We start from the raw sequence: 15,701 nt of genomic DNA, 5'->3' as shown, positions 1-15,701 counted from the left end.
GTCAACAAGTGATTCTGCTTGCCTGGTCATTAATAATCACACACAGAGCTGATAACCTCATGAATCAATCATGTGAAGCTTTTAATGTGTTCCTGGACCATCGCTTCTTCTGCAACAGTTAAATTAAAGAGATGGTCTTGTGTGATGATCTGTGGGGAGGAATTTCCCACCTCCTGTCTGTCAGCGTGTCTGATTACCGCATGCAGCTCTGTAAAAAGTGTCTGCTCATCTCTCTGCTTAAAACAGCTGATAATTAAATCAGTACATAATTTAAGGAACACAGTCACAAACTGCAGTGAACATGTGACTCAGCAGCATCCTGACCAGCTGTGCCGCTTACCCTTTTACACAGATGTTGCCTTGGCTCTGTTACTACCTCAGAGCAGAACAAAACTGACAAATCCCATACTACCTCCATACCTTTTACACAGACGACAAGGAGGAATAAAGGCGCCTTAAAGAGGCTTAAAGGCTAAACAGTCATTTTTTCCTCACAGAAATCAATATTAGTTGAAGTGTGTAAGTTTTAGTTTTTGCTGCTTCAGTTTGCCCTCAGACAGCCTTTTCTGATGGGGAACTGAAGTTGCTGTCTGTACTCTCTTCACAGTCACAAGCCTCCTTTGAACAAAAACAGTGATTCTGCCACGCAGGACACTGGACTTGCTGGTCTACTACTGCCTCGATCCACAGCAAGTAACACTGGTTTGAATCCAAACTAACCTGCTGAAACACTGAAGTCACACAATAACTCCAACAAACTAACAGATTGAGGCAGCAGTAATCCAGAAACTCCCATGTGCTGTGAAGTAAAATGACTGTTTTTTGCCAAGCAATCTGGTAGCATTGAAGAGTGCAAAGACTGCTGCTTCAGTTCCCTGTTGGAAGAGGCTGTCTGATGGCAAAGCAGAGCGGTGAAAATGTTTTAAATATAGCATACGCTTAAACTGATATTGTTTTTTCAAGTGGCAAAAATATGTTTTGTTGCTGCCCCTGTACACAGCGGCACAATGCTTAGCTTCCGTGTTGGGATGCTAGGGAGCTGTCAATCAAATGTCATCTGCCATGCCCACAGGCTTGAGAAACAGCAAAATGTGCTTTACATTTTGCAAGGTTTAATAGTTAAGAACATTTATTTTAACTCAGATGTTTTGTGGATATTTAATGAGAAATTAAACGTTGATATTGTATATGCATTTTACTATTTAAAGCCACATTTCCAGAGGCTTTAATCTAAAAGGTACAAACACACCAAACTTGTCTTTTTTTCTCACTGGCTGTCCATCATCATTCATCCAGGTGAATCTTCTGGTGACGTTTCATATTACATTTCTGGGTGAAGCGTTTGCCGCAAGCCAAGCAGCAGTATGGTTTCTCTCCGGTGTGGACCCGTCGGTGGGCCTTGAGGTTGCTCAGCTTGGTGAAGCTGCGGCCACACAGGGAGCAGCAGAAAGGCCGTTCACCCGTGTGAGTCTGCAGGTGGGCCTTGAGGTTGCTAGGATGGGGGAAGCACTTCCCGCACTGGCCACAGCGTGGGAGGTGCCTGGAGCCGGTGAGAGGGTGAGAGCCTGGATGCGGTAAGGGGTTGGCATGATGGGCATTTGAGGACTGAAGTTGGGTTTTAATGCTGACCCATGGGCCACCAGTTCGGTTATGTGCCGCAGCCTGTTTGTCACCCAGGTGAACTCGCTGGACTGAGAGTGGCGGAGGAGGAGCGGCTTTAGATGTGGAGGGAATTCTGTTGAAGGGATTTAAGTTCACAGCCTGAGAGTGAGCTACAGACAGAGCTGAGCTGGTGCTGTTCGAGAGTGAATGGGGGGGCTTTTTCATCGGCCGGTGGAGGTGCTGTATAGCAGTTTGCAATCTGAGATCTGTGCCCACTTTGGAATGCAGCTTCATCATCTCCTGCACAGTGGCTTTATGGGAAATGTGCTTCTGCTTGAGTGCTTCTGAGCTCACCCTGTGCTGTTTTACTGAACAGGAGAAAGAAGCGATCCCAGACTTTGTCATTTTCTTGTCCTTATGCTCGCTTTCCACACGGCAATCAGAATCAGCAATAACCTCCTGCTTGATAGTCACACCCAACACATCACTGTTTTGTAGTCTTGCCGTAGGAGATGCTGAGGATGAAATCTGATCTCTACCTGGGGGAACTAGAATATTCACATCTGCTGTGACAGAGCTGGTCAGCTTTTGTTCTGTTTGCTGTAGAGAACCTCGAGTTTTGGCTGCATCACACTCTTCCTCAGTCACAAGTCTGTGATTCTGTAATAATCCAGCTGTTGTGGGAGTCAGGCCGGTCCAACCACCATCTACCTCTAAAGATGGATCTGTAGCCATGTGTGTTTCCTCCTGCTCTTCAGGAAAGACATATGGAGTAGAGATCTGTGGGTCTTGCTTAATGACGGTCCTCAATAAATTCTCACTGTCCGCTTGAGTCTGTTTCAGCTGTGCTTCGGTCATCTCAGTAGTGCTCAGGGATTCATGTCCTGCTTCATCTGGAAAATGAATGGAAACAGGAGTTGTATTAATGACTTCAAATGCTTTCTTCAATTGGTGGAAACAGAAGTTGCTTTTTTACATTGGTAGACATTTGCCAAAAGATGCAACTTGTTTGCTGCCACAGCTAATGCTGCCAGCTCAGTATTTTGGCCTGAAAACAGAATATTCACTGAAATCCTTTGTAGCGGTCAACTGATGGGGAATTTTCTATAGCTGATGCCAATGCCATACTTTGAGAGCATGGTGCCCAGTGGCTGTTATTTAATGCCAATATCAACAGAAAGAAAAGCCATTATTCCATGTGCATTACATTCTAATATGGCTATCTTAGCCAGTAACATGTTTTTTTAGATTTTTTTATCAATTAAAGCTAAGGTTGGCAATATTGTTTTGGTATCATTGAGAAATAATTTCCTGATAACCTTTCAGCATATTGTAAATCAAGTGATGTGAGACAGAGCTAGATTTTGGACCTCCTCTTGGCTCGGTTTTCAGCATTTAGAGAATCTGGCCTGTGACGGTAGACTTATACTAATCACAGGTCTTCTCAGAAGACAAAAACAGAATCATAATAAAGAGAATCTTAAAACGAGTCTAATTAGCAACATGCCCAGCCCAGTGAGTTTGTCAGCGCACTTAGTTCATTTTGACTTCACCTTCAGTTGACTTCATTCACGTCTATAGTGGGACTTTGCTGAGTGACGAGAGGACCGGGCAGAGCAGAGACACAGAGCCAAGAGACAGCTGCTCAGGGGGAGGGTCGGTGGCCGAATGGAGCTTCTGGAGGAAAAAAACACCGGAATCATTCTGATGCCGGCTCCTTTATTGGCAGGTGGGGAGCTCAGAGTGAATGTTTTGAACTTTTAGAATTAAAAAGATGATTTATTTTCACTCCTGCATTTCATCCCTCTGCAGCAACGAAGAAGAAATCATGGACACACAGACTGGCCAGACGAGAGCTCAGTGTTTGTTTTTGAAACTTATGGGATTTACATTTGCTTGTAACTTGTATGCAGCAGCGACTACGGAGGAACCTACCTCACTGTTTACAGTAAGATATCCTGTCTGTCCATGTTGACTGCTGATCAGAGGAGAAATGTATTTGAAAGTCACAGAATGAGAGGAAACAGAGAAGGGATATAACGGAAAAATATCAGCTTTTTCTGGTGAGTACTAGGGCACACATGATGCTTTTGTACTGGCATTTTTGGCTGCACCGAGTCAAATGTGTCGCTGCTGATTTGCATTTCCATTACTGCTGATATCAAGATGAGCTGCACCCAAGATGGACCTACTCCAGAGTGGGGACAAAGCGAGCCTTCAAGCAGGTTGTGGTCACGTCACGCCAACAATGGCCAAACCATGTCAAGCCTCCTTTTCTCCCCCCGAACAAGCGAGTGTTGTGATACTGGGTTCATGTGTGTGCAGAAGAGCAGAGAGAAAGATGTTTTTGAGAGCTTCTTTATGTTCAGCTTCTGTACCTTCACACTGAATCTTTAGGCTCTGAAATGTAGTTTCTCTCCTCTGTGGCTGTTTTGTACCGTCAGGTGTCTGTTTTATTACACACAGGTGATGTCTGTCGGTTCGTGCTCACTCACGATTGCATCAGTAAACTACTGAGTGCCTGCATGAAGCGCATGCTGCTTATCTGCACTAACTCAGATGAGACTCAACAATCAACAGTTTTTAGACTTTCTACCTACTGCAGCTTTATAGAATACAAAATACATTGGCTTATGCTGTAGATTTCAGATCATGACTGGTATTTAGGGGAGACCAGGGTACAGTATGTCAATAAGGTTGCATTCAATTGCATTATTCCATGTATTATAACATAATATATATTTAGTGCTGGCCAGGAATGTTTTTAGATTAGATTTGCTGTCATTTAGGATGGAGAAATTGGCCATCAGATCACTAATCCTTTTCTAACAAATTCTGAGAAATGCCTGCAAGAGAAGGTATTAATCTTTCTATACACAGACCACAAATGAATTCACGGGTCTACAAGCTACAGGAGAAAAATTTAAAATGTTCTTACATGCTATACACAAGCATTCACAAGTTTTATATAGTAGTATAAGTGAGAAAACTGCACATCACATTTCTTTCACACATGGTAGAGAAGAGAGAGATAGTTGAGAAAATAGTCAACTGTGGCTAAACGGATTCTATTTAAATAGTAAAAATGTGTTAGTTAGAATGGCACTCATTAAAGAGTGGCAAAGAATGGGCTAGCTTTATTTCTAAAGCTTAGAAACTTTGGCAAACTAGACTGAATAATAAGCATAGAATAAGTGATTATTTAATTTGATACACATGAAGTATGAAGAGTATATTATTCAGGATTTCCTAAAATTTGTATATTTAGTCTCACACCTATGTAGGTGGAAATTGTTAGTCTGCCTTGTAAGGCCATTTGAGTAGATTTTTGTTGTTGGACATAATTTAGTCTTGCTAAATGTCAATATATTTTAACATTATTTAGTTGTACATATTTCTGGTATGACGATGTGATGGTCAGGTTGAGAATTTAATTTAATTTTTTTACAGTCAGATAAAAGTCATTTGAAAATCTACAGTTGTGCCAGTAGTACAAGGAGTAAAAATCTAAGTGTATCAATGTAAAACGATAAAAAGTTAGAAAAGATTAGGTTCATAAACAACTTTTCATTTAAAAAGTGATGAGAAGACTCAATGAGAGCCAACAAGAATGCACATTAGGCACACAACACTCTATGTGGGGCAGGACGTAAGGTGCCACCCCTGGGCGAAATACCAAGTTTTTAGGGAGTTCTCTGCTGTCAGAGCGACAGTGGGATGCAGTGATGAGCAAATCAGCTTCTCTGCTGCTTTTCTGTGTATTTTGTGTACCCTTACACCACTATTAAGCATATTTGCAATGAAAACAATGGATCTAGGTGACACAGCACAATGCTTACCATCAAGGGTACCATTCCACACAGCAGAACAAGAAGGCTTATTCACTTCTTCTTCCTTTACATTCACAGCAGTCAACACGTCGTCGTCTTCTTTTGTTGCCTAAATGACACAGAGAACACATCAAAGAGTTCTGAGAATATGATTTTATTTTGATTCGGTAGTTGGATGACAAATCAAAAGGTTGGATTCTCAGAACAGAGAATTCTTCTCTGAGAGATTCTTGTGACCCACCTGTGATTCCGGGCTGTGAGCAGCTGTAGGAGTGTCTGCTGCCTGTTCTGTCTCTGGTATGACTTCTTGTCGGCTTCTTGTCCACCTTTCCACAGAATCTGCCTCTTTTTTCACACCACGCTCCCTCAAAATATCTGAAAAATAATAAGTATTGAAGTAGTATAACAGAATACAATGTTATATACCTAAATACAGGTATATAACAGGTATAAAACAACATCAAAATTTATGAGGTGTCAGTATTATTGTGATATTGTAAAACTGACGATGTTCAAAAAGTAATGATACACACTGTGAAATGATTTCACTTGACAATGAAAATCTCTCAACACTTTGATTTGGCATGTGCTCTACAATATCAATTTTTTCACTGATGCAAAACAAACCAACACTGCTGCTGCACATGCATCTCTGAGACTATTGCTAACTTTGGTTGATGCTGGACTGTACTTACCATGAGTTTTTCAAAGCATGGTAATCAAACATGGTTACTTCATTAATTAAACTTTAAAAACATTATTACTCATTGCAATGAATTTTTATCACAGTTTATCACTTCGTCACTAACACATGAAGTTATTTACTTTTTATTTTATTTTTCGGTTCCTAATTATAAAAGAGACTAAACATATTGCAAGAGTAACATTAGTGAATCATTCCCACCATATATTAAGGAACAGTCACATGTAGCACTGATTAGTTTACTTTGGTTTTGGACAGAGATGTTTGGTACATGAGAGGGTTAAAAATTCACCTTTTTGGCTAATTAAAGTTCAAATTTTACCAGTAATTCAACAGAGTAGATTACCATTGTTTTTTGTCTGGTGAAGAATGCAAATCTACCCACCACTTACATATTTCACTTGCATCTGACTGGTGGCTACTGCTAATTTTGTATATCTAACTACGATCTTCATGCAATTACTTGGCAACATAATGCATGAGTAATCAGAATTTAAAAACGTTTATTTACATAATAAACATTGATATTTAATAAGAATTAGATGTCAAGCACGATCTGAAAAAGTAAGACATTCTGAAATGGAAAAAGTGTAGAACCCCTGTAGAAACACTTCTTCCTGTTTGTTCTTACCATCCTGCTGTTCTTTGGGCCTCTGTTCTGCAGTGTCACTGGGCAGCTCCACATCATCCTTGGCACAGTCAACACACTTTCCATTCTTCCCTCCTTCCCTCCCTTCTCGGTCACCTCTCAGTCTCCTCTCGGCCCACTGCAGCTGGATCCTCAGGGACTCCACTTCCTGGTTCCTGCGCTTCACCTCCTCCAGGAAGCCGTCCTCCACCAGCCTGTTGACCTCATACATGGCTGTCTTGACCACAGCCTCCATCACATCCGAGAGCTGGGTCTGGAAAGTGACAATGAGGGTGTCCAGGTCCGACATGATGGGTGCCAGACTGCCAGGGTCTCGTGTCTTAGCAACCGTGACTCCGTATATCTGTGGTCTCAATAAAAGTGAAGATGAACTCCGCTTAAAGTTTTTTTTTTTCTCTTGAAAATGCTACCACCGATTGTTTAGGTTGTTCACCATTATCACAGCGGGGTCTCAAGGCAACCAAACATCCACTTGTTGTTGTATGTATTTCAGATAACAAGAAATAAACATATATTTATTCATTTAGAGATATTAAAAGGTTAGATCTACGACACCAAACGAGCTACTCACTGACACGAATAGCCTTCATGTCAGTTGGAACTGTCAGCTAACGCGCTAGCGTCACGGTAGCATTCGAATGCTTTTGACTGCCGTAAACAGCCTCAAACCGTTAACTGAACGTAGACTTACAGAGTTATGAATTGCGTAAACCATAGTCGAGCCTAACGTGTTTCACTTTGCTTTATGAATTCCACGCATATCAACTGCTCGGCTACGCAAACTCATGTGCTCCAATAATTTTGTGTGCTAGCCTTTAACAATCGCTGCTGGTCCTTGTTTTTGCTCGTGACATCACACACAACCTCGTACGGTGGCCTTAACGTGAAGCCTGTGAATAACGAAACGCGTTTTAGTAAAGGGAAACCTATAGGCTGCGCCAAGCAGTAAGTTCTCACCGTAATACATCTATGGTTCTTACTAAACTTACTTAAACTGTTGTTCTACAGTATGACCGCTCACTCACACAATGCGTTGCTGAAATGCGGGAAAAAAGTGAGATTATTATTCATTTTAAACCCAATTTAAGATAGAGCACCAGTTCGCAAATAGAGTTTTACATTAAAAATATCATGGTTAAAAATGTTTATTTAGAAAATGCGCTTCGTAACTCAACAAATGTTTTAATTTTCAAATCAAAAATAGTTCAAAGATTACACTCTAACTTAACAATCTATAACTATTAACAAACATAGTGTATACTGCTCTCTTTATATAAAAGTTCCAGGCTAGGCCTATTCTTTTTCTTTTTTATGTTTTTATTAAGCCTATTTTATATTGCCAGTTATTTATTTAATCTCATATATATTATATTTTTTGTATTTTATATTATTTACACTAAAGAGAATCTGCATTTCATTTTATATTTGCACTCAGAGTGAAGCACATTCTCTTGATGTGTTTGTATTTATGTTATGGGCATTCAGTGTTGACTTGATGTAAATATTTTAAATACAGGTCTAATATCTTGCTAATACATTTCTCTTGCATTGTTTGTTCACATACCAAAGTGCCAAAAAAAGGGGCCATGTCAAATTATTGCAAGGGACATACATGAGGGGTCCCCGGTATATTTTCTATCTTGTAAGGGGCCCTTGGCTGAGGAAAAAAAAAGTAAACCTCTTAGACAAAGCATGCATCTGATTGATATGGAGATCAGATGTTATTCTCCATAATTTCATCAGGTTGTTGATACTAAAAATATGTGATACTTTCACATTAAAACTTGAGCTCTACAGTTTGACACTATGTTACCAATATATGTAGATATGTTAACTTTGTACTTATTATGCTTCTTGTGGAAAATTTTCAGATGCATTTAGCTAAAGCTAAAGCTCGTGAGGAACCCCTGACTAGATTGGCACCACCTGCATTTTTCTGGTGTTGTGTGTGTGTATGTGTTTTTTTTTTTTATTCTGCTAAGCATGATCAGCATGAATGCTTTTATATTTATCTAATAATATTTCCATATTTTTACTTCAAGGTTTTGTGAATGCAGGACTTTCACTTATAGTGAAGCCTTTTTTACAGTCTGATATTCGTACTTTTGCATTAGTAAAGGATATGAATACTTCCTTCTCGGAGGACTAACATCATGTTCATATATTGTCTGGACAGAACTCCAGATTATAAACGCTGCTGCACGTTGGCGCTCATCAAACTCCAGTTGCTCGACTTAATATGGGGGTTTCTGTAAAAAGGGCATTGTTCACTTTTTTTTGTTGTTCTTCCCTTTACCACATGTGAACATTTAAAGCTACTATGAGGGACTTTAAATTTTTTTTTTTCCAATTTCGGGGGCCCCTGTGGAAAAAGCAGTGGTGTTTCAACTGTAATAACCACAAATTATGTAAAAAATTAAATGAGCTAAATCAAAGTCTCCTCCTGCTTCTTTTTAACTGGTTAACGTCCTACTCACTGTAACTTTGTTTGGGAAAATGTAAATGTAATTGTTTCATCCGATTTCAAGGACGATCCAACCTGATGGCAGACATTAAGAACCACACAGAAATAACCACTTGTCTTGCAGAGAGTCTCATTTGCTTATGTAAGTCATAGCAACATCGGCATTAAATTAACTGTTTCAAAACCAGTTTAAAATTCCTTGTAGCAGCACTTACAGATGTATTTAATATAGACATTAACTCAAAATTGAGCTATCGCTTTAACAGCAATCCTATGAAAATTAACACCCTCACTGTGTAGTGCCATACCCTACAGTTTATTGGAATATAAAGGTTGAGTCTTTATATCATGAATGAATTAAAAAAAATGTTACCCTTAGCAGGTCTATTGAACAAATTGTTATTCTCTAATAAAGTTTAATCCAAGTGGAAAAAATTAAGTATTTTCAAATGAGTTCATCGATTTTAAAAAAAAAATGAAATGATAGAAAGACTTGTGATGAAAATGGGATTAAAATCTACAGCTTTGGCTTCAACTGTTTACAGAGAACATTAACAGACACAATTTTTAGTTTTATTTTGAATCTGTGATGTAATCACAAGGACAGCATTACTCTGAATTTTTCCAGTTTTACTTGAAATCAGTCATTTTTTGGTAACAAAATATGCAGCAATAAATGAGAACAGATGTGACATTTGATCAAACACAAGAAATGTGTATGTTATGCTTGTCCTATATTTTTAATTAGGGATGCACCGATGCCACTTCTTCAGACCAAGTACAAGTACAAGCACTTACATTTGGGTACTTGCCGATATCAAGTACCAATACAAGCACTTGATAATGCCATTAAAGTTCTTACAATAACATGTTTTATTTTCATTAGATGCTCATTTTCAAAATGTAACAAGTCATTGATGCTGTTTCCTGCTACAAGTGTAACCATATTTACTATGCACATTAAATTTTTGGGTTATTTGCAGTCAGTTACTTTACTGATTTTGTGTTCCTTATTAAGCTGTACAGTTTACTTCATACATGATATATTTCAGTATAATAATTACACAACATAATTATGGACTTGCAGAATTGAGTTTACTGTTACAAATGGTGTTATATATGATAATCATTTCATTATCATTTACAGCATTTTAACTAGTATTTTAATTATCAGTATCGGTGCATCCCTATTTTTAATACCAGCAAAAGGTTTTTAAATAAAAAAACAAAGAATCTGGAATTAAAGAGAGCAAGAAAGAAACATGACTTTGGCTGATAAGGGTCTCATAAATAAAACCATCATTTTTTAAATCTCCTAATACAACAAACAACCTTAAATTTTCTGATGCTACCTCTCAAAACTTCCCTAGTCTTATAGATCTGTCATGTGTTTGCGTTGATGTGATTTCAGATGATCCAGGCGTTTGAAGCTGAGGCCACAGACTGTGCAGCAGTATGGTCTTTCCCCTGTGTGGGTACGCTGGTGAACCTTCAATATGTCCGCTCGTGTGAAGCTCTTATCACACATGGTGCACCGGTGAGGTTTTTCCTGTGTGTGAATCCTCCGGTGCAACTTCAGATTCCAGAGACGGCTGAACTTGTTCCCACATACAGTGCAGCAGTAAGGTTTGTCGCCTGTTTGGCCGCACTTGTGCATCTTTAGGTCAGAAAAAGAAGGGAAACCTTTACCGCAGTGGCTGCAGAGGTGAAGGCCCTGCCCTGAGTGAATCCTCTGGTGGACTTTGAGGTTACAGGCTTGAGCGAAGGTCTTTCCGCACTGGGTGCAGGAGTATGGTGGCACCTGTCCGGGGCCTTTGTGTGTCTGCTTGTGTGCCTTTAGTGAGGCTGAATCAAGGAACGACATGGAGCACTGGTTACAAGTGTGTCTCCTCCCTCCTCTCCCTCCTGCCTGATGCTGCAATCTCTCACCCAGGTTTAAGGTATCACTGTATGTCTCTGATGGCCCATACATGTCAGCCGTGCTGTCCAAAGACGGGTCAATGCGAACACCCTGGCCCCGAAGGCTCAACCTGCTACCTGCTTCACCAGACGCATGTTCAGGGTACAGGATACTCGGGTCCTGTAGGTACCCCTCTTCATTTATCAATAAACAGCTGAACTCTCCACCTACATCAATGTTAGTCCTTGAGGGAGAGCCTGCAGGTGAACCAGCTGCACCCCTTCTGCTCCGTGGAGCTCCTGTTTGGTAAGCTTGATGCTCAGCTCCCTCTGGTGCTTCCATATCCCCTTCATAGTGCCCCATGTAACTCAGATCCTCACCCAGGTGGGATGGGGATCCTTGTAACCCATCCAAGTGACCCATGTCTATCATATTGCCATCTCCATAGCCAGTCTTGTCGAAGCCTCCCAAGTCTTCCATTCCATACCTGCTCTGGAAAAGTGGTTCAGATGGGTCACCAGATGGGTGTCCATCTTGGCCTGATTCTGGCCTCTGGTCAAGGCCAACATCCCAGTTCACATGGCACTTTGGGATCTTCTGGTCACTGTAGCGTTTACTGGGCCCCGGCAGACCTGATGCCTCTGTTTCTGACCAATCAAAGGAGGAAAAGATGATATAGATAAATGGTTACAGGTACTAACGATACCTATACAAATCTCTCAAATATAATGGAATTAGACAGCACTCAGCTTGTGGCGCCCAAAGTATTAGTAGTTAGTATTAGTACATTCACTGCACTCATGTGATTTCCATTTCACCAGTTGTGAGACTACTAGCACCAATTAGCTGGATCTCTGTTGAATTAGATCAGTCACTTTAAAAGGGGTGAATGTTTATGCAATCACTTATTTTATATTACATATATTTAATTAATTGACATTACTTTGTAGAAATCTGTTTTCACCTTGACATTAAAGAGTTTTTTTTGCAATTTGTTTTGTCAAAAAAAAGCCAAAATATATTGACTACGATTCATGATTGGTTTATAAAAGCAATAAGAGGGGGAAAACATCCAAGGGGGTGAATACTTTTTGTAGGCAATGTATATGAAGAGACTGACCCTCCAAACTGACTCCCCATCTGTCTTGGGACTCATTAGTTTCTGGCGTTATCCGAAGGACTTCCTCCTTGAGCAGTCTATCCAGCTTTTCACCCTGTGCACCTGAAGACTGGCAGACAAGCAGACAGAATATTAATACAAGAGGTTCAACTCTACTCACCTGAAAAGAAACAATAAGCTTGCCATTACATCAAAAGTTAAATCTGATTTGATGCTAAAGCATTTTAAAAATACACACAGAAGAAAATTATGTAAAGTATTACAGAGATCACTTGACTCCTCAGCGGTGTGCAACAATGAATTTGCCATCGAGTGTACAGTTAAGCTCATTTTAAGCTTGTGCTCATATAGTGTAATAAACTGTCCTATACCTGTGGAGCTTTCATGGCACTGTGGGTGTCTTCTGCTTCATGACTAGGTGTCTCTCCATCAGTGCCCTGGGAGCTATTTATCTCTTCTTGCAGCACCCTCTCCTGTTTAAGACTTTTCTCTGGAGCAGAAGATAAAGAAAAATGTTTGTTGTTTTAGTCACATGTCACATTCAGCCCATTGTTTTGGTTTTCCAGCCTGCAAGTTTACTATTGTGGTCTAATTTGTCTCAGAGTGTAATTTTTGTCAACAGCAGCTACAATCAGAGAAAAGCTCCAAAAACCCACTATACACAGGAGTTGGTAGAGACCAAAAACAGAGCTAAAAGGAGAGTGAAAATTTCCCAGTCAGTGTTGTGTTTACAGCTTATTGCCTCTGGCCTTAGGTAGACCAAAAACAGACTTTGCAGGTTTAAGGCAGCATAATTTATTTTGGCCACTTGGGGGCCACAGAAACAAGATGTAAACAAAATATTTGATAACACATTGTTCGCCTGTTTCCATATCAAGCAGAGACAGAGCAACATTAACATTCAATGTCATCTTTCTGGCCACATGATAAATGTTATTCCAATATTCACTCATGTTTTGGTTCTGCCAAGGCAGCAAAAACGGTGCCCTTGACCCATGTGTGTGGAGTCTGGCATCAAGCATCTGTCCTGCAGTGATTTGACTTTTGAAAACTAGAGACAGTCAAATGTGGGACACCATATCTATATATGGGACTTGTGACAAGGGGTAAAAATACTATTCAGTCCCACAAAATGGGACACCTGGTCACTCTAGCTGCTTGGCAGGCGCTGCACAGTTGGTATATTAGAGGGTTTGTGACTACAAGAAACCCCTTTACATGAATCAATATAAATCAAATAAAAAATTGATTAAATGGTCATTCAAAAATATTGATTGAGATAGCTTCAAACTGTTGCAGATCACCTTCTGATGTCTTAATCTAATAGTAATTAATTTCCTAGATTTTTTTTCACATGCATAATTGGCTAAAATAATTCTTTATGACTTTTGATTTTTTTTTTAACTCAGAAAGAGCTCAGCCAGCTCAGGAAAGTGAAATATAGTGGTCAACCAATACTGAGTTTTCTATGGTCAATGCCAATACTATTCCATGCATACTACACACTAATATGGCTATCTTAGTTTGTTGTTTTTTATATAGAATCTTAATCAATTAAAAAAATTACAAAATACATTAGGTTATGCCGCATTTCAGAACGTGACTGATATTTAGGTCAGAAGGGACGTCAATCAACTGCATTACTCTATACATTAAAACATAACATATATTTAAAGCTAAAATCAGTGATTTGTCAGAGCTATTTGTAAATTCACCAGAAAGATCCCAGTAGCTCAAATACTGATATTTTGGGTTGGTATCAAGCACAACAAAATAATGAGAAAATAAGGAAATACAGGCAGAGGGTAGGGTCTCTGCAGATAGAGACAACACCACACATTTCTGCTGGGTCATAAATGATGACTAGAAGGGACCTTGTTTATATGAGTCTAGAGATTATTTTTTTTAGGAAAATGTTGCATATCATGCCTTTGATGCTAGCCAGTAACACTTTTGGATTAGATTTGCTGTCATTTATGAAAAGACTTTAGAAAAGGTGATGGTGACAGAGGAAATTTTGACAAACATTTACAACGAGATGTATCATTATACAGTAGTCACATTGTTAAGGCTGTCTACAGATATTTTTGTTTATTGGCACCTTGAGCGCAGGTGTTGGCCAATGGTGATTATCTCAAAATGCCCCAAAATCAGCCCCACTAATTGGTCTACCACTGGTGAATTTGGTAATGTAGTCCATAACTTAGCAGGTGTGCATTTAGTCACCAGTTTGACAGATTTCACATGGCTAATTAATAATGGCTGAATTACAGACAGACTCACCTGTCGTTCTGGGCTCCTCCTCAGTGGACAGCCCGACTCTTCCACAGTCAACACATCTCCCCCTCCTGTCTCCGTCTCTTTCTTTCCGTCGGCTCTCTGACCACTTCAGTCTCCTCTTCAGGGACTCCACCTGCTCCCTGCACCGCGTCACCTCTTCCAAAAAACTGTCCTCCACCAGCCGGGTGATCTCATACATGGCGGCTTTGAACACGGTTTCCATGACACCAGAAAGTTGCGACTGAAACGTTACTATAGCCTCTGCCATTATGCCAGCAGTGTGTGATAACTGTCGACTGTCTTTTATTCTCAATAAAATAAACACAAGGCAACTTTTCGACTGGCACTAGAGTGACATTTGTCAGGCACAGCTAACGTCGGTCTCTTAAAACTGGACGTCTCGGTTTCTTTAACTCGGTTCTCAGAGTGCAATGTTAAACAGGTTGTAGACGTGTTTTAATTGGTCCACATTTACCGTTTGCTAAATCCATCACACCAAACTTCATGTTAACAAACAATAGGTCGCTTATAATGTCAACTTTAGCTCTGCTAACTAGCTTGCAGCACTAGTTTTGATTCAGAGTAAACGTTAGTGATACAGACCGTTACGCCGCAAGCTATGAACAGACAGACAAAATAGCGTATTTTACATTGAAACGGTTTATGCTCTGTGCAAGGGTTTGGTAGCAAGCGTAATTAATTTACTTAGCTTTAGTATAACGGTACAAATTGTTTTCTGTTCAGCTATCGCATTTCCTCTTGATTCCGTAAACAACAGCACTTCCGAGATTTAAAGTACAGGTCGCGAGTTGGGACAATCTTCAACGTCTCAGCTGTATGACTCTCTGTTAACCCTGTACTGCTCACTGGTGTCCTCAGGCAACAGGAGTTCTTTAAGTCGCTCAACACTTTTTACATTCCCACACATAACAGTATGTTATATGTTTATAAATCACCCATGAGATGCATGAATGGAGGTATGGGGAGGGGCTTCTTTCAGGAAGGCAAATGAAGCGACCATTTTGTCAGTGGAGAGAGAGATAAATTTCACTCTTTCGCTTTTTTTTTTTTTTTTGGAAAAAAAAAAGAAGAAGCAAGGTCTGTGCCAATTACAGACCTTGCTATTACACTTCAGAATTGTGGGTAGTGTAGT

The 15,701-nt window shown here is 39.9% G+C and overlaps 2 protein-coding genes across 2 annotated transcripts; both read right to left on the bottom strand.

Moving 5' to 3' along the window:
• Nucleotides 1-464: 464 nt before the first annotated feature.
• LOC146330326 (uncharacterized) lies at nucleotides 465-7,626 on the bottom strand. Its single transcript, XM_084713713.1, has 4 exons — nucleotides 6,767-7,626; nucleotides 5,674-5,807; nucleotides 5,442-5,541; nucleotides 465-2,495 (listed from the first exon to the last, which is right to left on the bottom strand). The coding sequence occupies exons 1-4, from the start codon at nucleotides 7,071-7,073 to the stop codon at nucleotides 1,285-1,287; spliced, it is 1,752 nt and encodes a 583-aa protein (XP_084569839.1). The 5' UTR covers nucleotides 7,074-7,626; the 3' UTR covers nucleotides 465-1,284.
• Nucleotides 7,627-10,424: 2,798 nt separating this feature from the next.
• Nucleotides 10,425-15,546, bottom strand: LOC146330325 (uncharacterized). Its single transcript, XM_084715846.1, has 4 exons — nucleotides 14,552-15,546; nucleotides 12,640-12,758; nucleotides 12,269-12,377; nucleotides 10,425-11,795 (listed from the first exon to the last, which is right to left on the bottom strand). Exons 1-4 carry the CDS (start codon nucleotides 14,814-14,816, stop codon nucleotides 10,621-10,623), a joined length of 1,668 nt encoding a protein of 555 aa, XP_084571972.1. The 5' UTR covers nucleotides 14,817-15,546; the 3' UTR covers nucleotides 10,425-10,620.
• Nucleotides 15,547-15,701: the final 155 nt, after the last annotated feature.

Source organism: Lutjanus erythropterus, chromosome 3 (assembly GCF_056507025.1).
Source record: "Lutjanus erythropterus isolate fLutEry1 chromosome 3, fLutEry1.hap2, whole genome shotgun sequence".
NCBI classification, from domain to species: domain Eukaryota; kingdom Metazoa; phylum Chordata; class Actinopteri; order Lutjaniformes; family Lutjanidae; genus Lutjanus; species Lutjanus erythropterus.
The sequence above is the reverse complement of the archived record's forward strand: the minus strand, read 5'-3'. Positions and strand labels throughout refer to the sequence as shown.